Source organism: Carassius gibelio, chromosome A5 (genome assembly GCF_023724105.1).
Source record: "Carassius gibelio isolate Cgi1373 ecotype wild population from Czech Republic chromosome A5, carGib1.2-hapl.c, whole genome shotgun sequence".
Taxonomy (NCBI): domain Eukaryota; kingdom Metazoa; phylum Chordata; class Actinopteri; order Cypriniformes; family Cyprinidae; genus Carassius; species Carassius gibelio.
This window is the reverse complement of record NC_068375.1, coordinates 27,796,658-27,824,251: the sequence shown is the minus strand read 5'-3', so window position 1 is coordinate 27,824,251 and position 27,594 is coordinate 27,796,658. Positions and strand designations below refer to the sequence as shown.

Here is a 27,594-nt window from a genome sequence, read left to right as displayed (position 1 = left end):
ACCGATTCACCCCTTCCGACAATCTTAGAATGCTCCGATTATCGTAAAATAATCTGATCAAATATTCCTGCCTTGTGTGGTGTGTTAAGACCGCTCTCCTCTGCTCGGAAGAACGTCGGGACCGCTCCGATCTCAAATCGGGGATATCCAACATGTTGGATTTATTTGGCCCGATTTCTTCTCGTGTGTGGTGTCCCCCGAGGACAAACAATCACGCAGCCTGTGGACTGTGGCGTGTAGCCAATCAGAAAGCGAGGTGACAACGTGGTGAGGAAGTACCGGGAAACAAAATCAAAACAGCCGGCGTATATAACAAATATAACAAATACAAATAAAGTCAATGGGCATAACTACATCCACAACTGCAATCCACCAGAGTACATGGAAACTAATATATGAACGTTTATTTCAACGGATATTAATCTGTGTAGTAGTACGTATTAACATTTCTATGAGATAAAACAACAACTAACTCCATATCATGATGTAGCAAGTATAGTCCATGCTCGCGTTGGTTCCACCTCTTTGACCATCGCCTTTTCTTGTTTTTCTTATGTTTTATTTCCGTTAAAAACAAAGCACAAACTATGGCTATTGCATCCTCTTCGTCCACCATGATTGTTTACTCTGAAGTCACGTTTGATCTCGAGGGATTTTGCGAGATTTCCCGTCTGACCTGGGAATGCTCGGGAGTCAAATCGGTTCATGTGTGATGTGTTGATATTGCCGTGTGGCTGCACACCACTCACTGAACAACCAAAACTGTTAGACCCGTGATTTTTTATCGCCGTGTGTGGGGTCTCTCAGGTTTGGAAAATCGGCCGACAATCTTAATTCGTCCCGTGTGAACCAGGCCTTAGGTCAAATCCGAAGTCTATTAAAATGCAACCTGGGTCCATGTCACTAATTCGAGTGCTCTTCTCTGCTTACAATTATTGAAACGCATCAGAACTTTCTCTGAAATACACATTCCTTTATGTGGCATGGGGGGAAGCTTCCAGTAATTCCAGAACCCAAACTCATCATTACACATATTTAAGAAAACCATGAATAACATAGTGGTGGGTTTTTGTTAAATGTGAGCCAAAATCATCACAATTAAAAGAACCAAAGACTTAAACTACTTCAGTTTGTGTGCACTGAATGTATTTAATACACAAGTTTCACAAATTGAGTTGAATTACTGAAATAAATGAACTTTGCCACGACATTCTAATTTATTGTGATGCACCTCTATGTGTTTAATTTCCATAGACTAATGGGGAGCAATAGCCATATCAAAATCCTCATTGGTTATTACAAGCAGGGTGATGAATGTGGTTTTATTTGAAATCTTACCAAATCTTTTGAAGAACTACGAGGTAGAGCCACAGACTGGAAGCAGCCATAGAAGTGAAGTCAGCCAAGAAGATCTGGAGGTCCACCACATGAAAAGATCTCCCAGAGTTTAGTGGCGAACTTTTCCCTGAAGACAGTTTTAAGATACCGACACAAAACCTACTAACAAACTAAAACATCTCTTATTTCACACGAAAGAATGGACTACAGACAAACTACTTTTTGTCACTAAAGAATGTTTTAAAGAATTATAATACGGATTGATAAAACAATCATAATCTCACACATATTCTTCATATTTTAGGCTGCTTTAGATGCTATCTGTATCTGACAAAATTCCACTGCATATGTAGATGAATTGGAGGAAAGGGCATGATTACAGGACACACATTTTCCACCAAACATACAAATGCTGCTGTCAGAGACATTTTAAAGCACCCATCAAAGTCATGGAAGCCTCCATGTGGGAAAAGGCTTAGCAAACCCAGTCACTCCCAGCATGACTCCTTCAGCACAGTGCCTCTTCTCTCAGCAGGTAGACCCATTCCGTTCAATCACCTTCCCTAAAAGACCACTCAAACTTTCCCCACTGTGAGCCATATGAAACGCCATGTTACCCCCTCAGAGCCTTGCTTCCATGATTTAAGAGTTACACCCACTCTAAAGGGATAATTCACTTATAAATGAAAGTTCCTTCATCATTTACTCACACTCTTGTTGTTCTAAACCTGTGTTCCAAACAAGATTAAATACCACAGACTTTCACTTGGACGCCATAGACTTTCCAAACATTGCCATTCGTTATGCACAATTTATACATATTTGGAGCAGCATGAACATGAGTGAATCATGACAGTTTTATTTTTAGGTGAGCTATCCTTTTATCATGAAGGCAGATGGTGAGGATCGATCTAAGATAAACTGGACAGTCTTTTGTACTTTTAGTAAAGATACATAACCTAATTACTGTCAAAAAAATTTTCGAAGCAGCAATATGCAAACAAACTCACCTGTATACATGCATATAAATAACTTACACCTAACTAACTCATATAGTTGTAGTTGTAGTTTTAGTTAACGACTGAAAAGTCGCTGTTTAAAAGACAGCCCAAAGAGTAGCTACTGCCTTTTAGTTTTTTAAGCATTATGACAGTTCCTTTGAAAGGATTTGTTGGTTGACACTGGCATCAGTTGCAATATTTAAAGAAGCCTGTGTAACAGCATGTGTAATCTGTTACTGCTAAGATAAATCATCCGTTTTTGGGCTCCAGGAGGATGTCTGACTCGGTTTTCTCAAGTGGGTCAAAAAGTATTCTTTGTACACCCCTAAATGGTAACCTGAGCCACAGCACAGGGGATGTCTTAAGGGGTTGCTGAGATGATGGGAAATCAGTGTGTGACAGGGGAAACTGATTTTTCAGGTTTGAAAATGCAAAGCGCACCACACTTATCTTTTTTTAATTTAGAAAAGAGCAGCATGCTGCATTTTCTTGATGTTGCTTGGCAGCCACCGCATCAGCTGTCCTGTCAGTCTAATCAAGGATTATTGTGCAAGCACTCTAGAATCTTTGGCTCGCTGTTGAACAAACTGTCATTTTAGCAGAAACGTATTTAAAAAAAAAAAAAAAAAACAGCTCCGGGTAACCCACGGGTCGCTATGATTTTGCCAAGTAAGGCATGTTCCTGGATCAACATTATTGTCCAAAAACATAGGTTTAACCAATCCCTACCCTTATACCTAACACTACCCATAATTTATTCCTAAAATTTGTGGGATAGCTGATTAAAAAGAGTGTAGAAGCACCTAACTCTGGTTGTACGCCTAAAACAGATATTTCCTGAAAATGTATATCTCAGTTCTGATTGGTTGATTGGAATGTTGGTCGAGGATCAACAAAGATTTTGATCCAGGAACATGTTGTACTTAGTGAAATCACGCTCGCCTTAACCCACGGCAGCCACCACAAGTTCCTCCTCCATCAATGTAGTCTCTGGTAATTCCATTAGTTCCAAAGGTTCCAAGCAACTATAAACATCAGACATCACCACAACAACAGCCCGCCTCTCCATTCATTCATTCATTCAAAAAAAAAAAAAAAACACGAATGATGTTGGCTGCTTTTCTGCTCAGAGTTGATTTTTAGTTATTTATCTTTCAACTTCAGGCGCTTCTACAAAAACACAAGATGCAGCAGGCAAAGCCCAGGCACATAAATAGTACACAACACGCTCACTGTCAACAGAAAACTATTCAAAAAGGCGCCTCTCACTGCATAAAGCCATTCTGTCTGATCGAGGCCAATAGCTGCAGTTCATCTGTCTTTTATACAATAAATATGACAAAAGAAAAACTCTATATTTCACTCTACAACATGCTACCACAATGAATGCATTTAAAACATATCATAAGGGGGCTATTTTTGTTATTTAAAAAAAGCACAAAGCAAACTTTTTATAATATAAAATTAAAACTTGTGCCTGACATTGTTTGGGCTGCAGTTCATAATAATTATGCTTTATTGCTCATAAATTTTTTATTTTATATATAAAAATATTATTTAGTTTAGTAAGAGAAATAGAGAAAACGATTTATCCAGTCATTTTTCATGGAACGGTCCTTAATTGCACAATTCATTACTGACTGAACTCATATTAACAACTCGGGTAAAACATGATTTCTTAAGATGGTGCCAAAATGAACAACATGGCACAAACTATGCAGTTAAAGGGGATAGTTCCAAAAACAAAGTGATACCTGCAGGACTGACAGCACAACACAAATGCATTATCATGCTTACAGTACATTAAAAATAGGCAGAGTAAAAGATTTATCTTATGATTATAAAAAATCAACATCAGAGTCGTTTAAATGAAGTGAATTGCAACTAATCTGAAATATTTATTTTTACCCAGACATACTATCCAGCCTCGAGCACAGGACAGCTTTGTTTCTTTCAGAATCATTTCTATCTGGGGACTACACACAGAGAGGAAGCTGTGATAGAGGGAATACCCTCTTGCTAATCCTCAGATTAGAGTCTGTTAACTGTGATACAGTGCTCCAGATTTGCCCAGGGGAAAAGACATGGACAAAAATCCTAATTGAAGATTTTCTAGTGAGAAGATCTCAGCCATTGCCCTTTTATGCCAGAACATGGTGGGGGGAAAATATACCGAGCTCTCATCAAAATCGTTTGAAAATTACTGCTCATTTAAAAATGAATATTCTGGTATCATTTAGTCAAATTAATATATTTAAGAGTTTAACATGTCTTTGTTCATGGACATATTTCCTACAGTAAAGCCCTTTTAGGCAATCGTGTACTTTCACTCAAATTGTCCCATAAAACAAAAGACTAGTTTTACAATGTCAGAGTTAACATTAGGAAAAATCTAATTGATATAGCCTATATACTTGATCGACTGTAAGCTATTAGGCTTCATGATTGGCTAACTTGAAATCTTTCTTTTGTTTACATTTCTGGAGATTAAACACAAAGATCTACTATATTTTCCTAAACTACAAAAGCATTTTTTCCAGAGATTATATCACCATGAGGAATTTCAGCGGACCACTTTCATCCATGCCTCCTCTTAACATCAAGTAATTGGCTGAAAGCGCCATTGCTCAGACATCACCCTCTTTACCTCTCTCTGAAGCTCTCAGTCCAACAGGGAAAGCCTGAACTCAAGAGCACTTCACTGGACTCTGTGAAAGCCATCAGTCTGAGAAGCCCTTTATTACACCCCCATAACAGCTCATATTTCCTGGAAGAGAGAGTGAGCAATGCATTTATGTGATTTAGAGATGATGTGTGGACACATACCTTTGATTCAGTCATTAATATGTAATCACATTTAACAGGAAACCATTTTCTGATAAGCTCAACTCATCATCCTTAAATGACCCACGGTGCATAATGATCAGTGGTGCATGAGCACCCCCATGTGGACATGTGTGATGTAACATATACAAGACTGGAGAAACAAGAGAACAGAAAAGACTTTATTTTAGGTTTCACTGAGAACTCAATCATAACACAGGATGAATCACACAGAGGTTCCTTCCTTGGCACATCTACTACCACAATCTGCGGAAGAAACCCACAGTGCCTTCACAGTAACATCTCTAGCTCTGTAAAACAGATTTGGGAAGATCAGTGGCACTGAGACACCGTGAGAAAAGGCATACAAAGTTACGTAGAAAGTTTGATTATTAAAGCAACTTTTATGAAATGCAACCTTGGAAATAAAAAGTATGCAAATCTTAGTCAGCTGAAGGAGGAAAAAAATCAGTCCTGGATTCCATAAATGAATTTTTCTGTGAGTTTTAATCTCAATGGTATGCAAAAACGTAAAAAATAGCTCATTTCTAGCGTATGCTTATCCAAAAATAAAACGCAAGTCAAGTTAACATATTATTTCTTACAGATAAAGGGGGCTCTCATCTACGTAAGGTCAAATATTTGCTATTCACCTCTTCAGCGTATGAACGTGAGCCCAAATCAAGTGAATGCAAACACTCAACAACAGGAAGGACACTTGTATAATTGCACAAGCTAAAATGTGTGCACTACTACTAGTAAATCATGTGACGGCTACTCAAAATAGGTCAATAAAAAGTGTGTTTTCCAAAAATCTCAAAGAATATTATTCATATGATTTACAATACCACACCCTGGCCACATGCAATGTTAGCTAAAGCTATGTATTAGAGAAGCAGTTATGCTACAGAGGCACGTCACGTCTGTAGAACTATTCACACAAGTACTTTGAAATCTCATTGGGGCATAAAGCAAGCAAGGAAATCTATGACGGTGAGATCTATTCATGTAGACAGGTCCTTAAGAGAGAGAGGAAAAACCGGAAGATCTTTCAAAATCTCATTCCCTCAAAGGATGCTGCCAAAGTAAAGCCCAAAAAGAGCCCGAACACATTTTGAAACCATCCCAACAGGAAATAGTATCGATATAAATCTATAATATATATTTATGAATCATATTTGTCATATCCACAGCTACATCAGTCGTAAAACTGTGCACACTGTATAGGTTATCTATTTATACTTAAATCAACTATATACCACACGCACATTTCACTTTTTCAGAACTTTCATATACGCCATCGCAATCAACAGATAAAAAAGGTAAAGCAATACAAATAAACTGTTGGTCTACAGCGTAAACCAATACTTTACAATATGATTTTTTTCTTCTCTATCAAAACTTCTCATGCACAGAGAGGTTTTGATATCTGTGGGAACTGGTTTGAAAATAGGCTGGGCCCTGGTGCTTTGTTAGCATGAAGGCATCTTAAAAAAGCTTCGCAGACTCCGTTTCAGAAAATAACTAGACCAAAAAGCTCACAAGGAAGACGTACTGTATACTAAAAGCCCTTATGTAGGAGTTATGCATTGTATATGTATAGTAATGCCTTCTCTGGATGCAAAAAAATTAATAAAAAAAAAAACATTTCATGGACAAAATGCATTGAACTTACTGTCTATTAAGGACTGAGGCTACTTGAAAATGGCATAACAAATGACATTCCTCATTTCTAGCACATTTAAAGAATGCAAACCCCACAGTCTTTCTAGGAAAATGACGACAGGAATCACTTACTACGAGTTCTCAAACACCTGCTTGGTTTATACTGATGGGCACGGTCTTATAGTTTTAATGGCATCCATAACGTTTGCCCAATGGAGCACAATATCAACAGAACACCCAAAAACACGAGAAAACATCGAAATGCTAACAGACATCCGCCTTTCCACATCACAATAAAGCACACGAGATTATCTGTCCTACTTACACTACCTTTAGGCTAAAGGCTGCATCTTTTATTCACGTATAACCACGTCGGCTGATGAGGCATTTGAGGTCCAAAGCAAAACTGGATGATTTTAACACCAGCATGATTTAGTTGATTTTTTGCAACAGCGATTTTACAATTAAACTGCCTTCGCTTCTCAGGCTCAGAGTGATAACCTGGTCTGCTGCTAACTTGAATGTATCTTCCACAGATCCAACATGCAAGATCCAAATGAACACATCAAAGAACACCAAAAATGGAAACGAAGGCCAAGAAACAGATAACACCTTCACACACACACACTAACTCCTCAACTCACCAGCAGGTTATCAAAACCCAAATTCTGCACTTTGAATTCAAGCAATGTCCACCACTACAGAGAGCCGATGAAAACGAGAAATGTTCGAGGCACAAGATGCTCAAAGGGAATGTCAGAAGACCGCCGATGCGTATACTCAAGAGTATGTAGCAAGTTAACTACACAGTCGCAAAATGAACGCATCGACATCATTCGTTAATGAATCCATGTCAGTCTACACACGACACATTCACTTACGAGTAGCTCAAACATTAAGGAAAGGAAAAAGTACCCAAATAGTAAGTGCGACAAGCCAAGAGCTTGGAAATGAAATGACGTCTGTCTTGTGGAGAAAGTCTTCTCAATCTCTATAAAAGGCAAGGTGCCACATCTATGGCACAGGCAAGTAAGTTACGTTACAATCACAGCTGACAGCTATCCCACTACGAAAGAGTGAGAGGTTCCCAAAGGGCAACTATATTACAGTACAACTGCACAAACTCTGGGAACAATTTTGGTTCATAAAGCAGAGTGGCTTCACGCTCAGTACAGTATTACACTGGGCACCGTAGTCTTTTTGGGCTTATGCGAGCACTGCAAAGAGCTTAGACCAACGGAGCAGGCCTCAGGGGAAAAAAAAAAATACTGCACGGGAACCACTACAGGCCGGAGAGAGCAACATGGTGAAGCAGCAACATCTGACACCTTAAAGGCCTGTGAGGTCAACAATGGCCTTGATGAAGATGGTGTCATCTCGGATGTAGGAGTTCTTGGTGTCTAGTTTGGAGAGAGGGCAGAAGAGAGGGCAGCCGCTGGCAATGTTCATGTCACTCACAGGCCTCTGGAAGGAGGAAGAGGAAATGTCTGGCCGGAAGGCATCGATGATGTGCTCCCTGTTGTTCTGATCCAGCAACATGAGGGTGACCTAAGGACCAAGATGTTGAATAAACACTTAAATAACCAAAGGGTTATTAATGGATGCAAAGCTGAAGCCAGACATTCATGATTCAGTGGAAGGAACAATAAGGACCCCATAAAAAGCACAAGCTGAGAAAACGGTCACATATTATATGTGAATAACAAACTTAAGGGTTGTCGACAAAAGAAAATGAAAAAAAAAAAAAAGTTTAAAACACATGCAGCAAGTGATCATTTTATTGCAGAATAACCCTGACAGGATGGTCTTGCTATTATTATTTAACATTTATTAAATTTATTATTACTTTATATTAGTGCCTGCCTGATGGATACAAGTTAATTTTGAGCTCGGCTTTCAATTTTGACCAGTGGATTTGAAAAATAAATGTGATAGTTTGATAAAAAAAAAAAATATATATATATATATATTTTTTTTTTTTTAATATATATATATATATATATATATATATATATATATATATATATATATATATATATATATATATATATATATATATACACATACATACATACATACATACATACATATATATATATATATATATATATATATTAAAATTTAAGATCTATTGTAAAATATTTTTCCAATTTGAAATACAATTCCTACAGTAAAGCCCTTTTAGGCAATCTTGCACTTTCACTCGAAAAAAAGATTTTTACTGTACTTTTGATCAAATAAATGCAGCTTTAATGAGTATTAGTCTTAAAAAAAAAATTTGTACATTTTACCAATCCCAAAATTAAGAACGATTTTATATTTTCCTTACACCTTAGATTTACGGAAGTGTAGTCAATGTCCAAGTATTTTCTTCTTTATTTTTTCATTCATTAATATCATTAAGTTCTTGGGGAGTCACACCACAAATTGCATTTAAGTAGTTTTAAATTAACTGACAGGTCAAAAAGAGAACGGGTGCTTCATTGAATCTGAAAAGTCTGTCCGAATTTCATTTTCATTTCACAATGTTAGAATTTGATTCGACTGACCTTCTGATTGAAAGGCCACTTAAGCAAGGCATCACTGTGTCCCCTCATCACCACGAAGAACAGAGACAAGTGCGTACCACGTCCCGTCCCGTCCCCATTCAGATAGATGCGCAAACACATCTTATAGCCATATTTGCTTGTGTAAAATGCTGTAAAACACAACAGGGCACCTTGGTGTGAGATGGCATTCATTAAGAAGTCCACATCAAAGCTGAATGATGAACTCAAGCAAGCCCTCATATTAATTCATATGTAATTGTTAAATAAAATATACTAAATACAAATACCAGGCGAGAACATAGCAGGTGCCCGTCCGGCTACAGCATCTTGTCTCTTCTTCGAGAAGTCGGAGATCTTCCATACAAATACACCATCGTACGTGGCAGCGGACATGTCCCTCATCTTTGCCTCCATCTCCACGATGGAGAGATCCCTAAGGCCTACTGTCCTCTCCAACTGCCGTACCTGCATAAAAAATCTATTATTAAAGAAAAATATATCTCAGGCTCAAAGAAATACATATCTGCTTTACATCCAACACTTTACCTTGTTGTTGAGTATCTCAATCTTGTCCTGGTCAAGCCGGTGCTGACGGTTATAGGCCTCCATGGTGGTGGCGGAGCGCTCCATCTCACGATTGAGCACACAGACAATGTTCTCAAAGGTGCTTACCTTCAGCTCCAGCTCCTGACAGTGGCGGCTGAGCTCCGCCACTTTGGTCTTCTCACTGTGTAGCTGCAGCTCCAAGGCTGCCCCAACAGCTGTAGGGAGTGGGGTGAAAGACGTACCCAGCGTCGGAGCCGGCGGTGGTGGCAGTGGCGCACAGGCCCCCTGCACGGGAGCCCCTGCTCCACTCAGCTGGCCCATCTTCAGCTCCAGCTCCCGCAGAGACTGATGCAGCTCGTGGATCTTATGGCCGGCCAGTTCCAGACTCTGAGGCTGCAGACTCTCCAGATTCACCTTGATGCCCATGATGAAGTGTAATAGAAGGTTTAAGTGCTCGTAGGAACAGGCTTGCTCATGGTCATGGATCTTCTCCTTTTCCACCTACAGGAAATCAGAGAGCCTGATGCTAAAAAAAGAAATGTTTGTGGAACCAAAATGAGTCTGAAGTCTAATGGATGGAGAAAAAGTGAGATTACCTACCGTCATATCACAGCCAACAACGTGAAATCGGCAAGGTGTTCGGAATTTGGAGCACAGTTTAATGTGGTCCACATACTGCAGAAGAGAAAAGATAGATATCCAAATAACTATTATAATTTTCAAAATCTTGGCATATATATATATATATATATATATATATATATATATATATATATATATATATATATATATATATACACACACACACACACACACACACACACACACACACACAAAATAAAGGAAAACAGCCTAAATATTACATACTTTCTCTCTGGGAATTTTTTTCTTGGCACAACCTTCACAAATCATGGGATATTTTGGGCATATCTCATCATGGGCCTAAAAAACAAAGAAATATATATTTACCGGTAGTAGTATCACGAAAACCTAAAAATGAAAGCCATGAACGAATAAAGGATTATTTACAATTTAAATGCTTGATTAATTATCCTTGCGTTATATTTAAGAAAAAACTGTTCAGTATTTTTAATGTTTGTAAGAAAATAAAGAGTCTTACCTTAATGTTTTTAAAATGAAATGGCTCCTTGCAGTATTTACAATTAAGAATCCTTTCTGGACATTCTCTCTCATTGTGACGTTCAAGCTCGTTGGCTCTTAGAAGTTCTTTGCATGATGGGCAGGGAAAGATCCTGAAGTCACACTTTCCCTCATGGTTTGCCTTTGAGAGATAAAGAACCACACAGATGGTGGATGTCATTTAAAACCATTTGCAAAATGCAAACAACACCACTTGAAAAGAAAGAAAGAAAGAAAGAAAGCAGTTTTATAAAACAGGGAAGCGACACAGAGTGCAGTACCTCATATTCTTTGATGGTGCCTGTCCAGCTGCATTCCTCATTGATGCAAACAGCTTCAAGTGCTTCAACTTCTCTTTTGGCAGCATTATCGGGAAAAGCCTAAAAAGAAATTGCATATAGTGAAAGTGAAATCTTTCAACTTTTATCAACTCATGTTTCAACTAATTACAAACAGTGAAAAATGGGTTAAGACCCGTTCACACCAAGAACTATGACCACAAAGATAAATATATTATCATTCACGCCAATGGACAATAACATTCTGTTTATTATATGCTCACAGAAAAAAAAAAAAAAAAAGTTATTTCAATAATATTGTTCCTCTGTGAGGATTTTTCTATTCTTATAGAATTACAATGTGTATTAAACATTTACTGTTATTGTTATCAATATAGTTATCATTGTCTTCAATGTATAAAAACTGACTTCCTAAAATCTGGAAAATAAAAAAAATGTCCTACTGGATTACTTAATTTATGAAAATATACTCACTCATTTAAAAACCTCTAACTTAATTATCATTATTAATAGGATTGTTCACCTAAAAATGACAATTGTGAGGACAGACTGCCTCGGTCACAATTAACTTTCATTGCATCTTTTCCCCCATAAAATGAAAGTGAATGGCCCGTAAAAGCTGTCATTCCATCCAACAAGTCAGGTTTGAAACAACTTTCACTTTCACATTTGCCACAATCCTTCTGAAAAAACTTCACAGCTTCTGCCACAAGTTCCTACAGTAACTGTACTAAAGTTCATAAAAAAATAGAACTATTGTAGTGTCGTAAAATAGTATGTTTCCCATTATTTAAGTAACTTTGTATTAGCCACCACGGTTACAAAAAAGTCTGAAATATACAAAACAAAAATGTATTGTGGTTTTACCATAGTAACAGTATTTTAGTAGATGTGTCATTGTAGTGGAAACTACAGTGATTAAGGCATTTTAATCATCACTTTATTTTCAGAAGGGCTATATCATTACTTCAAATATTTCAAGGCGATTTTCCTACCATTTAAACTGTTCTGTATAATAAAATGAATACTTACACAGCCCTGTTTCAAGATTGATGTTGCTTCTTCAAATATGTCCTCCTTTATACAGCCACTGCATTTCTGTGGTCCGGAGCTGCGATGGGAAAGGAAAGGTTTCACAAACACAGGCACACACAAGAAAAAAAAAAAAAAAAAAAAAAAAAAAAGATAAATACAAGGGCACACCACGTATAACAAAAGAGTTGATTTTGACAATAGCAAATTAGTCTGCAACAGTCTGGCTATTGTAGTTGACACCTCGGCCAGCAAAACCTGAAGCCGAACACAACCTGAAAGCCTGCATTTATTTATGTTCCCCGATCTGAAGCAACGTTTACTGTTGTACACTCATAAAATATACCATAAAAACGGCACGGAAGGCCTGACAGCTCGTGTTCATCTTTTGTAGTGTCGTGGCAGGGGGGCCATCTGACGCTTACCTCACTGCTTTATTAAAACAATAAAAACAGAAACGGTGTCCGCACTGCGCCTGAAACGGTCTCCTAAGGATTTTCAGACATATATTGCACAGATGCTTGTCCTCCAGCTTGTTGGCGAGTATTTTCTTGGGGAAGCCAGGTTTGTTGCCTTCTAATGAAGATGGTGGCGAGGGTTCCTGTGCAGCCATTATTCCCGAGCGCGCATGTGACCAGGCTCCGGAGAAGAGACACGGATCTTTCGACACATTTCACTGAAAAGGGTTTGTAAACACACCATATTTGCATTGTGTCACATGAAAGGATTAACTAATAGTTAAATACGTCTAAACATACACATGGTTTAATGTTTATACACGCAAGACAGCTGTCACAAAATAATACCATCGTCTTAATAAAGTTTTATAGTAACGTTAGCAAGGTGCGTTTACTGTTGTTGGGATCTAGGATTATTTTCAGAACAATAAATATTGTTACTTTTTAAAATCACATATGTCCTACCATTTTAAGGTCCAACGAACATTATAAAACCGCCTGCAGTGCTGTGAAACATTTTATCAAATACATTCATCGGTGTTTCCGTGTGCAGTCATAAGTATCATCATAATGTATTATGATTAATATTATTTATAGTGTTCCTCAAAAATGTGAGTAACGGTAGGCGTCGAGTTCTCTCTAGTCGATCATGGATGGTAGCGTCCACTAGAGGGCGAATGGGGACAAAAAAATATGTGAAGCTAGAAACTTTACTGTAGTAACATGACAAAAAAAATATTCTGGTATTATATATTGTTCTTTCTTTTATTAACCATCATAATAAATAATACAATAACATATAAGGTGATGCATGTTTAAAATAGCCTACAACAAAACAACAACAATAATAATAATAATTACTACTACTACTACTACTACAATTGTTGTTGTTGTTTTTCTAAAGATAAAGCAATAAATCTGAAAAATTGTTGGATTATTACATGACTGCCTAAAACCTATGATTATAATATCAACCTGTATGATATAATTATTTCTGATGTAAAAAAAAAAAAATAATAATAATAAAAAAATGTTTTAATAAAATTAATAAAACCCAGTAGAGGTACTTTACACCATTACTGATTTATCGCTATTTGCTGTGTGTGTGTGTGTGTGTGTGTGTGTGTGTGTGTGTGTATACCGTATATAATTTGTATTTTTTGCCGAGCATCTTGGTCTTTTATTTTGAAAAAAGATTTATATCTTCGTCATCATCTGTCAGTCTTGCTGTTTTGTTTTCACGGCTACGGACGCTTGTTGATGCTGTGGCACGGAACGACAGCTGAACGGATACTTAGCTGTCACATCTCTATCTCAGGACAGTAGCAGTTTATTACTTGTTTCTGTGTAGATGTACACAGTGTAATGACTCGAATCTCATGATCTAGTTACTGTAAGTGTGCGTTATAGTTGGCACTCTTCGAGACAGCAGCCCAAGCATTTAGATTACATTAAGACTTCAAAGCAGCTATTTAAAATACCCTGGTGCCTATTCAGATTTGTGGACAAAACACTGTTGACTGTCTTCATTTCATTGAATAATTAATTTAAGGCTCACTCGTTCTGGGACCGAGAACAAGGACGAAAAGTGCTATTAGTTTACTTCTCTACCGAAACCGCAGCTTCAGGTGGTCGCTTACAGCTTCAACATTAATAAGGTACCGTTAACGTTAAGTGTCTAATGTTAGTATGTCTAATTTGAGCTGATTTAAGGAGGAAAACAGTAAGTATAAATGACATGAAGCGGTGGATTAAGTTTGTTTAATGTTTTTACGTAATGATTCATTTAAAAGTTGAAGGAGAGCGAAGTACAATCTTCGGTGTATGTTCCCCCTTTACAATCTATATCTTATTAAGGAAATTTTCTTTAGTTTAAGCCAGAAACGATTTTATATACAGTATGTGTTTCATGGAGTCAGGTATGTGCTTGATGAGTTTCTCTTTTCCACACAGACTATGGCCGAGGACAACACCCAGTTTTGCAGTAATTGGTAAGTTAAGTAAAAATAAATACATTTAAATAAGTGAAAGTCATGTCGTCATTTCTCGTGCCCGCATGCTTTTTCCCCACGTAAAGCACAAAAGAGGATGTAAGTCAGAATGACAGTTTCAGTCACCATTCACATTCATGTCATCATAAAACACTTTTTCAAATGAAAAAATGGAATATCTTGAGGGTGAGGACATAGTTTTTATTTTTGAGTGAACTATTCTTTTAGGATAAGGAATGCTGTTATTTAGTTTCGTTTTATCAGAAAACCTTTGGCTTTCACTTAGGCGTGTTACGAGTTGCCAGTCCCTCCCATCAGTCGTTCTGGCTGTACTGCAGTCAGTGTTTGGATGACACACTTTTATCCAAAGCAACTGTGTTATCATTTTACAGTGACAGCTTCCCAGGAGTAACCATCAGTTTAGTCAAGCACACAAGGGCTATTGTGATTTTTATAGAACTGGTATTGTGTCAGCCAACTGACCATGATATGCTCTCTGTCTCTAGCAAGCATGATATTCCAGAATCCAACTTTACAACACACGAGATCCATTGTCGGCGGAATATTGCTCTTTGTGAGGTGTGCCAGGAGCCTTTTCCTCATGCTGAGCTTGTGCAGCACAAAGAGATGGACCATGCAGAGGTACGATCCGGCCATGATGTATGATTAAATGACTGTGTATTTGGACATGAATAAAAAAAACTTTGAAAAAAAATCTTCTGAAAAAAAAAAAAAAAAGTCAGCAAATACTCTGTAGGTTGTGAGAATTTTAGATTTTTTTTTTCTTCAGTTTACTGTCCCTAATATTTATCTTTATTCTGCATTACACAGACAAACATACAAAATATTTTGAAGATTAGTTTTCTTTGTAATGTCTGTACAATGAGTCAAAACAGTAATGATAAAAAAGGTAACACTTTATTTTAAGGTGTCCTTGTTACAAGTTACATGTACTTATCTACTATTATAATAATTAATTAGGCATAATTACATTCAACGGTCCCGTAGTATAATATAAAATAAACACTGCAATATTTTATTACAAAATAGAATCATCAATTTTGATTTGATATTGATTTTAAAGGGATAGTTCACCCTAAACAAAGGTGTCCTTGTTACCGTGTAATTATACATTTAAGTACGGAGTAATATTAATTAACTACATTTATTTATCCATGCATGTCATTATAATTTTTTTTTATTAATCTGTCCTTGTAATCTTTAATCAAAAACATGAACTTAATCTCCCTCTTGCAACGAGATCTCTTCTTGCAACCTGTCACTCATATGAGATCACAGCAATTAGCAATTAACCGTGATCCAATTAATTCCAGACAAACACAAGTCCAGCCCTACTTCTATCTTGTAGAAGACTTTTCACTCACAAATATAAAACAATTGAAAAGACAATCACAATTTTTGCTTCGTGCCGCCTTTAAGATTGTAGAATATATTAAACAACAGCCTTGTTTTAAATAGCATTAACTTACATATAGCATCCATGTTACTTGTATTGCAGAATGAAACTGAAAACGACTTGTTCTTCTCCCTAGGCTGCTAAATTGAAGGTTTATAAAATCTTAACCTCTTTTACAGGAACAGTGCAAATGTGGATTAAAGATAGAGAAAAGATTCATGGAGGTCCACCAGGTACAATATGAACAGTTATGCACATTGCTGTTTTCATTGATGAGTTCTGTAGATTTTAAGACTTTATTTTACCCCTCTCAGAGGTCGGAGTGCATTCATCGACTGGTCCCGTGTCAGTTCTGTGATTTGGAGGTGGCCTCCTTTCAGGCTAAAGAGCACGAGGATTACTGTGGGACCCGCACCGAGCCCTGCCCCATCTGCAAGTGTAACGTTATGCTGAGAGAACAACACATCCATCCAGCCCTGTGCGGAAGTCTGACACCACCTCAGGAGAGGCACAGCAGTAGGGCAGTGCCCCAGTCTCCTGGAGCATGGTTTGAAGGGCATTCAATCCATAACCTAATACACAATAATAACAGCACGGGGGCAGCAGAACGCAGGGGTCCACCACGAGCCTTGGAGGACAGACTACACAACAGCACCAGTGGAACAGTGAGGGGAGGAACCAGGAGAAACGCAGAAACAAGGAACAATGATTTTGCTTATTGTATGTATCAGTCTGGCTGTTTTAGTTCTTATTCACAAAAATTTGAAATAGATGATATAGCCTTGACAGACATTTTTTTTTTAATTGATCAAGTCTGTTGATATTGGATATCTACTTGTGAATTTCCTCTGTTTACATTTAAGCCCCTTTCACACTGCACGTCGGACCCGGCATATTGCCGGAACATTGCCGGGTCGCCTTCTGTGTGAAAGCAACCGCGTCCCGGGATTGATTCCCGCATTGAACCCGGATCGGGGACCTAGTAACATTGCAGGGTTCAACCCGGAACGAGCGCTGTGTGAACAAAAGCCAGATCTAATGCCGTGTCGAAGTGATGACGCGTGTTATCACGCGACTCTTTTACCGGCTGTTTTGAAGGAAGATCAACGTTCGCGCCGAAAAAATATGTGCAAACTGTAATGAAGTAAAGATCAGTTGTTCCTCACTTTCCGCGCTGACGCAGAAATCGTCTGCTTGCTTCAGTGAAAGTATAACGTGCCTAACGTTTTCGACTCGTACATTACACGTCACTCCCTAATGTCACGTGTCGTTATGGGATCTTCACGGGTTGTGTATGAAAGCACGCACATATCCCGTGTCATCACTGGCAGTGTGAAAGTGCAAAATCTAGCGACCCGGGAACAATTGCCAGAAACATACCCGTGTATTTGCCGGAATGGCAGTCTGAAAGGGGCTTTATAGGAACTTTACACTGCAAATGAGGCACAGAAATGTGTCTGAATTTTGCAATTAGGCGTCTTTACTCTTTGTAATGCTCCTCAGATGTGGCATGAATACATTTACACGGCAATTAAAACTACATTTACTAGGGTTATATTAGGGGCTGAGGTGCGTCAGAGCAGTAATCATTTAATCTGGCTTTTATGATGCATTGCGTCTTCACACAGAATACTGAGCAGGCAAAGAAGGTGTGTAAAGATGCCTTTAGATTACTTTTGTTGTTATCTAACACTTGAAGTTAATATTTAAAAACTACTACGAACTGCATAAATGGGAAATGTAATGTAAAAAAAAACATAGTGTACATTTAAATATTGACCATAACATTGAATTGATCGTTGTCGTGAGTCAATTGAGTTGTCATGTCAGTTCATCCCTATAATAAACATAATGGATTTTTAATTGGTTTCAAACATGTTGTTGAAAACGGTGGGAGCTTTCATCAGATATTAACAGGATGCTCGAGCAAAAAAAAACTAACCTTCCCCTCTGCTCATTTCCTCAGTGTTGGATCAGGAAACAGAGCTGGGGAACAACAACAACAACCTTCTGTGGTCTCTGGGACAAGTGCCAGACTATGAGTCCTCCAGTCTGGACTACATGCTGGCCCTCAGCCTGCAGAGTGAAGGTGACTTGGAGGACCCCCGTCAGGAGGGCGTGTGGACTGATGTGTGGGACCGTCATCTGGGAAGGACACCAGCCCATAGCAATCTTACTTCCCAGCTCTCCTCCAACACTAAAACCAACTGCACTGAGGCCCCCCCTAAAATCAATTCAACCGTGGTCCACAGCCCCCGCTCAAACATCATGCTACCTTGTGAGTTCTGTGAAGAGCTCTTTCCAGAGGAAGACCTTATCTTACACCAGGTAAGTGATGAGGCCCAAATCATCCAATCACGTCACACTCCCTCTGTGCCTGATATTTAAGCCAGGCCTCTTTTGTCTTGACGTTGCATCAGCCACAGTGGTATTTGAGTATCTCCTCACGTCTGTGTTAACGGACAACACAAGCCATGTTCTTCATGGCAGGCTATTGTAACGTCAGCACTGATGTTGAATATCACACTTCATTCCTTGTTGTCAGATCTCTTATTGTTTCCTAATGTGGAGTGTAGTTTCCATGGGAACCTCCTCGAATTTCAGCTGAACCCTGTGTCAGATTCTTCTCCTCTTTCTGAGGTCATAGAGGAGGGGTGTGTTATGTTTTGGATTTTTGCCTTTAGTGGCCAGCATTAATGAAATATTCGTTTTTTTGTCTTCTAGACCGGCTGCAGCCCAGCCTCTGCTATTGCTTCCTTCAGTAAACAAGCTCCTTCTCTTCAGTATGAAGAAATCATCACTCAAGGGGCTAGTCATGTCATTCCTCCCCGTACACCTAGTTCACCCACCCTGCCCCTCTCCGTTTCGCCGCTGTCCTACAGTTCCTCCTCCAGCCCAGCTGAGGGCGACGTACTCATTCCTTGTGAGTTTTGTGGCGTTGCCTTGGAAGAGGATGTGCTCTTTCACCATCAGGTATAACAACCTGTGTGTTTTTCTCCACTACATAACCGGTCTTACAAATAAAATTTTACATATATGACACGTAGAATCAAAGATACTGAACAGCAACAAGAAATATTAAATCTAAAATTTATAAAGGCAAAATTTATAAAGATGACTGTAGGACATTTTTGTTACACATATAGGTTAAAAATCTGTAAAAAAAATGGCACTAAATCATTTTGTAATGACAGGAAATGTTTGTCCACACATTCTGTTCTGAGATGTTTTATATGGATTCAAGTCAGGCACTGTATATTTGTAACATTCTAAATGTGAATGTAACCCCAAATTAATATTTTTTTCAGTTCAAATTAATTTCTTGTTTTAAAACATTGTGGGAAAACATACATAGTTTTGTAAAGAAGAAGCTTAATAAATGTTATGATAGATATTTACAAAAGAATGCTATTTAATATAATTTATGTCTGTGTAAACAGGGTGCGCAGAGGTACGCAAATACATATGTTGACAGGCAGGTGGTACAGCCTATCGTAGTCCTCGGACCGAGAGATATGATTGGGCAAACATTTTATGGTCCTATGCCTTCCACATACGATATAAATATATAAAAATATAAATATAAAAATGCTTTTGAACCGAATCGCCTACCCTGCCTCTAAGAAATGTATAAAAACTATTAAAGTATTTTAGAAAAATTTCAATTTGGCTTGTAAATTTCCCTTGGGTTTATATCTAATATGTTTTGTATCACTCATTATTTTTTCTGCAAGTATGTTTATACACTTTTTTTTTTTAAAGTAGAGCAGAAATGAAACTCTTTAGGTTTATTAAAGTTCATTAACTGTTTAGGACAAGTGTGACCTCCGACCCCAGACAGCTTATTCAATCGACGGATTGTCTCCACTGAAACTACACCACACCACCAAAGAGGCCCACGAGAGGCAGAGAAGGGTCAGACATCAAGGTGAGCCACCAGAATAGATGAACACAACCTCATCTTGTAATCTACTTATTAATTTTACTACTTATTTACCAAATAAATACAGTATGTAGTAAGTCATACCTCAGTATCTTACTGCAGCTGACCCTGATGAGGAGCTCCTGCAGCAGATGGCTCACGGGTGGCAGAAAGGCACCTCAGGTTTGGACCAGTGGCCGCCCTCAGCCTACAACTGCACAAAGATCACGAATGCTGAGCAGCAGGTGAAGAGCAGGAGCCAAAGTCACAGAGCAGTAGAAGCCAACACATACCTCAGTGACAGCCTCAAGCCCCTTTCTACAACCACTTCAGGGTATGCTTAAATATTCATCTGAAATCATTTCTATGTACACATAGGATACAAGGTTAAGGGAAAATATGGAAAAAACTATAAGGTCCTTATTGTGTTTACTAAAATTTTTTTTTTTTATTTTATTCCCATGACAGACCTCCACAAAGAGGAATACTGGAGGGCCGAAGGAGTGATAAAAACACAGAGACACCGAAGGTATGTATGTTAACTGTTACAGGAACATAAAACTAATTTTGGAAGAGACCTGCATGCAGAATATACTAGATGATGTTATCAGATATTTGATTCTACTAATACTTTTTGACCTGTTCTACATTACATTTTTATCTCCAGGTGCCTAAAAAACATAATGTTGAAAAAGAGGAGTAGAAAAGGGGAAAGAGTCTCACCAATCTTCTGAGTCCCTGTAATTTAAAGCAGTGACCTGTTATTACTGTCTATAGTCTATTATGTTTACATGTCCAGGTGAATTGATCAATTCTGTGGCTTGTATTTCTTTAATTGAACTAGGATTTTTTTTCTTCATTTAATTTTTTCTATGGTGTTTGTATGCGATTTTAAATGTTGTTTTGAGCTTTGCTATATTTTCTTTGTTTCAAAGACGTTGGAAAATGTTTTTATTTTAATTTACACACATTACAGTATAAATATAGAAACTCTCATAACACTTTACTGTATTGTTTTATACATAAGTTAATGCACTAGTTAACATAAACGTTAAGCAATGCTGCATTTATTAATCCTGGTTAATATTATTTTTACATAAACATTTTAACATTAACCATTTTGTTTGTTAATATTATTAGTTCATAATGCATTGTGAACTAATAATGCACTAATGACCAATATTATGCTTATGTATTTTTATTAACAATGATTAATAAATGCTGAAAATTACTGAATGCATTCAGTAATGTTACAGAACTGTATTGTGAAGTGCTGCAGAAATAACACATTTTTATTTGATCCTGAGTGTGACAGTTTTACAATGTACAAAAAAAAAAATTAAACCTTTTCATTGTTAGGCTGTCTGTATGCTGTCAAAATTGGTTATGTTATTAATCTGAAAGTTTATCTTCCTGTAGTGAACACATCTTTTCAATAAAAAAGATTTGCTGTGGCTGACAGTTATTGTTGTTGTTGTTTTTTTTTTCTATTATTTGGACTCCTATGTAACAGTATATTCTCTGTCATGAGTTAGAAAGCTTCTGGCCACTGTACTGTTTACCCTTTTTAGTTAGTAATTGAAGCATTTTCTACTAAACAAAAAAGTAAACAGAGCAAAGGTTGGTTTCTGATCAAATTTCAGGACAAACTGTAGACTTTCTATAACTCAGTCCAGCTTTGGGGAAAAAGACCGCAGCTGCCTGGACAGGTGAGAAATTTGTTTACACAGTTATATAGGATAGAACTTAATAAATGGTTAAAGTTGATCTATAAGGAAACTGGAAAACAGAAATATAGATTATTTCTTTAGCGTAGCACTGATTTGAAGTGTAGGGATTTTGCTGCATCTCTGTATTACCAAGATGTTGTACAACCCTTTCTGTTACATTTCCTTAGGACCTAAATTCATCTATTGGCTCGACTTGAAAAGGAATCATGCAAAGGAACATCATATTCTTGTGGATTTGTGCTTTTGCAGTGGTTCTTGGAAATCAAGAGACTTTACCACAACCTTCCATCAGCGATAAACTCCCGTCATTGATAAAGATGAACAACGATTTTGCTTTTCACCTGTACAAGAGGCTTGTAGAAATGCCCGACTATCAGTCCAAGAATATCTTCTTCTCTCCCCTCAGTGTGTCCATGGCCCTTTCTGCGCTGTGTTTAGGAGCCGGTGGTGAAACTAAAGAGCAGCTTCTCAGTGGCATCGGCCATAACAGCTCTATCTTCAGCACTGAAGAAATGCACCAGATGTTCCACAGTCTCCTAGAAGAAATCGACAAGAGGACAGGGGTGGACATTGATGTCGGTAGTGCTCTATATGTAAGTGACAAATCCAAGCCTCTTCCTAAATTCCTGGAGAACATGAAGGAGTTTTACCACTCCGACGGCTTCGCTGTGGATTTCGGTGTCAAAGAAACAATGGAGCAAATTAACACATATGTGAAAGAAAAAACTCATGGGAAAATAGATCGAGCTGTTGATTCTCTAGATCCTAATACTGTCATGTTCCTTCTCACCTACATATATTTTAAAGGTAAGTATGCACACATAATTTAGTCACAAACTCCAGTAGATTATCTGTACTGTCTGTCTATAACCATTTCTTTATTTTTTCAAGGACAATGGGACATGCCGTTTAACCCAAACAGAACCCATGAGGGTAGATTTCATGTGGACAATGAGACCACCGTTCCAGTACAAATGATGAACCAAAATGAACGCCTCAAGTTTTATCATGACGTTGAACTCTCTACTAAAGTTCTCTGTCTAGACTACAATGACTCTTTCTCCATGTATCTGGCTTTGCCAGATAAAAACGAAGATCAGACAATCCGAGATCTGGAGAGGGTCGTCTCTGGACAGCACATTGAAAAATGGAGGGGGGCTGTCCAGAAAAGGTAAAAATAAATAAATCAATCAAGATACTGTATTTCAAAGTCATCTCTATTAATTTTCTCTGTTCATTAAATGTTTTAGATGTCCGAATATCTCTTTAGCCTTAGTGTCTTATCATGGACCTTGAATCACAATCACCTCTTTTCTGTAAACCGTGTCACTCCGTATTCATCCTTCAGAGAACTCGACATCTATGTACCCAAGCTGTCTCTGAAAACAGACTATACCCTTAACGATATTTTGAAGGGAATGGGAATAATGGACATGTTTACACATAGAGCTGACTTCTCAGGAATTTCGGAAGACAACTTCTATGTTTCAAAGGTAAAGACACATATCAGTTTCTTAATAATGTTTCGAAAGTGACCAGTAATTCAAACAGCAAAAATTCTTTCGCTATTTCACTTTTAGGTTTCGCATAAAGCCACCCTAGATGTGGATGAGGAAGGAACTACCGCAGCAGCAGTGACCACGATTGGAATCAAACTTGCTATGTCACCAAGGATATTCCGTATTGACCGTCCATTCATGATCTTCATCACTGACCAAACAAACGACCACATCCTCTTCCTTGGAAAAGTGGTCAACCCGGCAGTGATGTGATGATGTGACATTCAAGATTTATCCAGCAGATGCCATCATTTTGACAACGTTTTAGAATTTTCATAAGACAGCTGCTGGCGTTACATACTGTATGAAGATGGCAGCTCTTCTTTAATAGTTAATGTCAGCTTCTGTTATGGCTAAACTAAATGGAATAGTTGCAAAGATGTCTTCAAAAGATTTAAGTAAAATGAGAAAAAAGCAACTGGCCACACCTGTTATTTTGTATCTTTCTAGCAAATTTCTGCTATCGCTTATTCACCAATTTTACTGTTTTACTCAGTTCTGACTATAAAGTAAGAAAAAAAACTGTTCTCTAACTGTGAATTATAAATATGTGGAAAATGCTTGTTATAAAGTAAAGTTGGTTTTACTGAAACAAAAGTAAGCCAGAGTGTGGAACGACACTTAAGGGAAGAGACCAGTAGAGACTGGTAATAAATATGTCAATTCACATAGAACATTAAACAAAAACAATTTACAGGTAGGACATATATGCAAGTGTGGAAACTACTGAAGCAGTCACTGTAGTGTTGCACACTTGCAAAGTATTGCAATCAGTTAATATATACAGATAAACAATGAAGAGTGAGCAGCACGTCATTCCCATTGAAATGCAAAAAAATGATGGTGTGTCAAAAAAAAAAAAAAAAAAAAAAATTGTACACACAATAGTTGTGTGTCATTCCTGTATGAATCAGTGTTTTGAATGAATTGGTTCAGTCGTTTATAGACAGCCCCTTGTTTTGTTCCTATATCAGTGTTTCGAACTAATAGACTGCTAATTCATTTGAGTTTTTGACAGGGAAGGAACAAGGCACTGGCTTCTGATTGTAGCAGCTTTAAAAATTGATTTCGCAGTTGCATTCGGCTCTGGTTCTAGCCCTGCTTTATAACTGCTCAGGATCAGGAAATCATGAGTTCAATACTGTGCCACCCTGGGTGACCTAATCAATTTCTACTATACAATAACTTATTCAATAACTTATACAATAACGATTTACGCACCGCCCTCACCTCCCTGTCGCATGTGAATGCCACATTGCTGTGCATACTACGTTGGTTGTAATATGTTGCTTATAATGTCAGTTAGATCCAGTGAAACCATTTATTAATTGAATTAAATTCTTTTTCTGTTGGTAACATGCCAAGGAGAAAAAAGTAGAACTTGAAACATAGGGAAAACAGCTTAGTGAAAAGCATTTATGGTTTTAAAGCAAATAGAAAAGCCTTTTTTGTTGTTGTTGTTTCGAGCAGCTGCATTCCTCTTGGTCAAAGATGAAAAAAATGGGATTTACAATAAAAAGTGATTTACAAAATAATTTTGCCTTAGATTTTTTTTAAATAATGAGTAACATCTCTATTAAGTGAATGTGCAATTTTTTTATGATAGTAAGTTTTACCATGTTATTACAACATAACCACATTTTATTAATTTGAAAAATGTGAAATTATTTGAAATTTAAATCTTGTAAAAGAACTACAGCAAAAAACAGTTTGATGCAAGAAAATATATTTTTATCAATATGCGAGAAATTGTATTTGAATGTTAGCAGTATTGACTTCAAAGGATTTCATTAAATTCCTTTGAACAAGACTCAAAACGGTCTACATTTATAACCTACACATTTAAAACATCATTATTACTCTAAAATTGTTCATGTAAATGTTAAGTGTAAGTTAAAAGTTAAGTTCTGTAAGAGGTCTTATGATATTGATATAACATAAATGGTGCTTGACTCTGGTGTTCATGAAAGAGTGGGAACCCTGTTAGTGAAATAAGTAAAATAGCACAAAAATCCCTAATGTGTGATTATAAAGGTCACTCCTGATTCCTAATTAATCTAAACTGGTCTCAAATAATTATGAGTGATTATTTGCTGTTTGAAGAAAGCTATGAGTTTTTTTCCACTGCATTTTGTGTGTGATTTTTTTTCACTATGCTAATCAAAAAGCAATGAAAAGACATTTTTTTTTTATAGTGGTTTGGCTATATTTGTTCACAGTGCGGACAGCACTTGCATTGCGTGTTATGTGTTTATTTCAACAGTAAGTGGATCAATATCTCTTCTTTATCACACACACAAAAAAAGCATTAAAATACTACATTTTTTATTTAAAAGATATACTAAAATATACTACATAATGAAAAAGGGATGGCAAATATATCAAGTACATATCAGCTCTCATCTTATCAGTGTGGTTGAACACTGCAAATGTTTGACTCCACAGATTTGAGTCCATTTTTTGTAGTTAATAATTAGTTTTCTTTGCAGAGAAAAAAAGTAAACAGATTAAAGGTTGTTTAATGATCAAACTTAAGGCCATGAGCTCAATAATTCAGTCCAGTTTGGGCTAATTGAAAAAGCAGCAGTGTGGAAAGGTGCAACATTTCTGTGTTCACAAGATGAATCTACAAATTCTAAAATGTTTAAAATCCAAATAATACGGTTTTATAAATATGTAAAGTTGATCTGTTAGAAGAACAAAGTGGTCTTGAGCATTTGCTGCATTTCTGTCAATAAAATATTTCAAAACTGTTTCTATTAAGTTTCCTCATATTCTTTTGCCAGAGGAACTGGTCTTCCTTTCAAAGGTAAAATTTCTAGATCACATTCTAATTTATCATTTAAAATGAACTAAAATATTTTATTTATAAAAAGCATTTTTTTAAGAGGACTCACTTTGATTCACTTTCAGACAGCTTGTTATATATGTGATGACTAATTGGAAAGATGTGCTGTAAAAAGTAAAGTAAAATTCAAATATGGTCAATAGACTTTGTAATAAATTAATTTCTAGACTAAAATCTAAAGAATAAGACTAACAAACAAAGTAGTTAGATTCAGATTTGTGTTACAGTAGGCTTGGTGCTTCTCCTCCCGAAAGTGTTGTCAATCAACCTTGAGAACATTGGAAGATCAAAATATTATGAATTCTATTTTTGATTAATTTTGAATGACAACATACAGTGCGTTAAGAGTAGCCCCATCCAAACAAATTCCTCATGTGGAACAATCTGCTGTACAAAACCAGACTCTCACTGCAGTTACACTGAACGTTACATTTCTGGTAAATAAGGAGGGATACTGACCGGATACTTAAAGGCACAATATGTAAAAAAAAAAATTATTAAAATATCCAAAAACCACTAGAACAGTGTTATATATTTTGCTTACTTGTGTATCCAGATAGTGTTGCCTGCCAATGACGTCATAATCCCTTGATTTCTGGTTTTGTTTTGTAGGAAACATGGAAACACCAAAGACACTTTAATATGATGTGCATTTTAATAGACCTGTGACGACTGCGAAGAGTAGGATTCAACATTCATCTCCTTCAGGAGTGGAGTGTGGACCATTGATGGAATTGGAAGAACTAAATAAAAACTTCTGGGGAAGTCGTGGCCTAATGGTTAGAGAGTTGGACTCGCAATTGAAGGGTTGTGAGTTTGAGTCTCGGGCCGGCAGGAATTGTGGGTGGGGGGAGTGCATGAACAGTGCTCTCTTCACCTTCAATTCCACGACTTTGAACCCCCAACTGCTCCCCGGGCATAAATGGCTGCCCACTGCTCCGTGTGTGTTCACTACTGTGTGTGTGTGCACTTTGGATGGGTTAAATGCAGAGCACGAATTCTGAGTATGGGTCACCATACTTGGCTGAATGTCATGTCACGTACCAAAGAAAGACGGTGGACTCCGCCCAATCTTGGATCTGAGACCACTGAATCCCATTTGAAATGATCAAACGACGAAGTCTCTCACACATCAGACCGAGAGACTGGATTATCTCTGTGGATTAAAGGGATGCTTATTTTGCAGATCGACACCTCCTCTCCATCCGGGCAGCACATGTCCCCGGATGCCTGAATTACAGTGCGGATTTACTGTCAAGGGGCAGAGCAATCCATG

General features: G+C 37.4%; 3 protein-coding genes across 4 annotated transcripts; 2 read left to right on the top strand and 1 right to left on the bottom strand.

The window, feature by feature from the left end:
* Positions 1 to 5,330: 5,330 nt before the first annotated feature.
* Positions 5,331 to 13,006, bottom strand: LOC128009188 (TNF receptor-associated factor 2). The gene is made up of 10 exons (XM_052592932.1): positions 12,819 to 13,006; positions 12,394 to 12,472; positions 11,344 to 11,442; positions 11,043 to 11,204; positions 10,790 to 10,864; positions 10,523 to 10,597; positions 9,923 to 10,423; positions 9,664 to 9,841; positions 9,377 to 9,525; positions 5,331 to 8,375 (listed from the first exon to the last, which is right to left on the bottom strand). The coding sequence occupies exons 1-10, from the start codon at positions 13,004 to 13,006 to the stop codon at positions 8,157 to 8,159; spliced, it is 1,725 nt and encodes a 574-aa protein (XP_052448892.1). The 3' UTR covers positions 5,331 to 8,156.
* LOC128009204 (TRAF-type zinc finger domain-containing protein 1) lies at positions 12,932 to 21,646 on the top strand. Of its 2 annotated transcripts, none has more exons than XM_052592934.1 (11): positions 12,932 to 13,078; positions 14,805 to 14,842; positions 15,349 to 15,484; positions 16,439 to 16,492; positions 16,574 to 16,979; positions 18,226 to 18,587; positions 18,984 to 19,232; positions 20,073 to 20,187; positions 20,305 to 20,515; positions 20,650 to 20,710; positions 20,849 to 21,646. In XM_052592934.1, the coding sequence occupies exons 2-11, from the start codon at positions 14,808 to 14,810 to the stop codon at positions 20,882 to 20,884; spliced, it is 1,665 nt and encodes a 554-aa protein (XP_052448894.1). In that variant the 5' UTR covers positions 12,932 to 13,078; positions 14,805 to 14,807; the 3' UTR covers positions 20,885 to 21,646. The 2 variants fall into 2 exon arrangements, with proteins under 2 accessions (XP_052448894.1, XP_052448893.1); XM_052592933.1 differs by lacking the exon at positions 12,932 to 13,078 and adding an exon at positions 14,056 to 14,509.
* A 142-nt stretch (positions 21,647 to 21,788) lies between these two features.
* On the top strand, positions 21,789 to 23,888 carry LOC128009230 (serine protease inhibitor 2.1). Its single transcript, XM_052592935.1, has 5 exons — positions 21,789 to 21,890; positions 22,079 to 22,718; positions 22,803 to 23,082; positions 23,260 to 23,404; positions 23,492 to 23,888. The coding sequence occupies exons 2-5, from the start codon at positions 22,118 to 22,120 to the stop codon at positions 23,681 to 23,683; spliced, it is 1,218 nt and encodes a 405-aa protein (XP_052448895.1). The 5' UTR covers positions 21,789 to 21,890; positions 22,079 to 22,117; the 3' UTR covers positions 23,684 to 23,888.
* Positions 23,889 to 27,594: the final 3,706 nt, after the last annotated feature.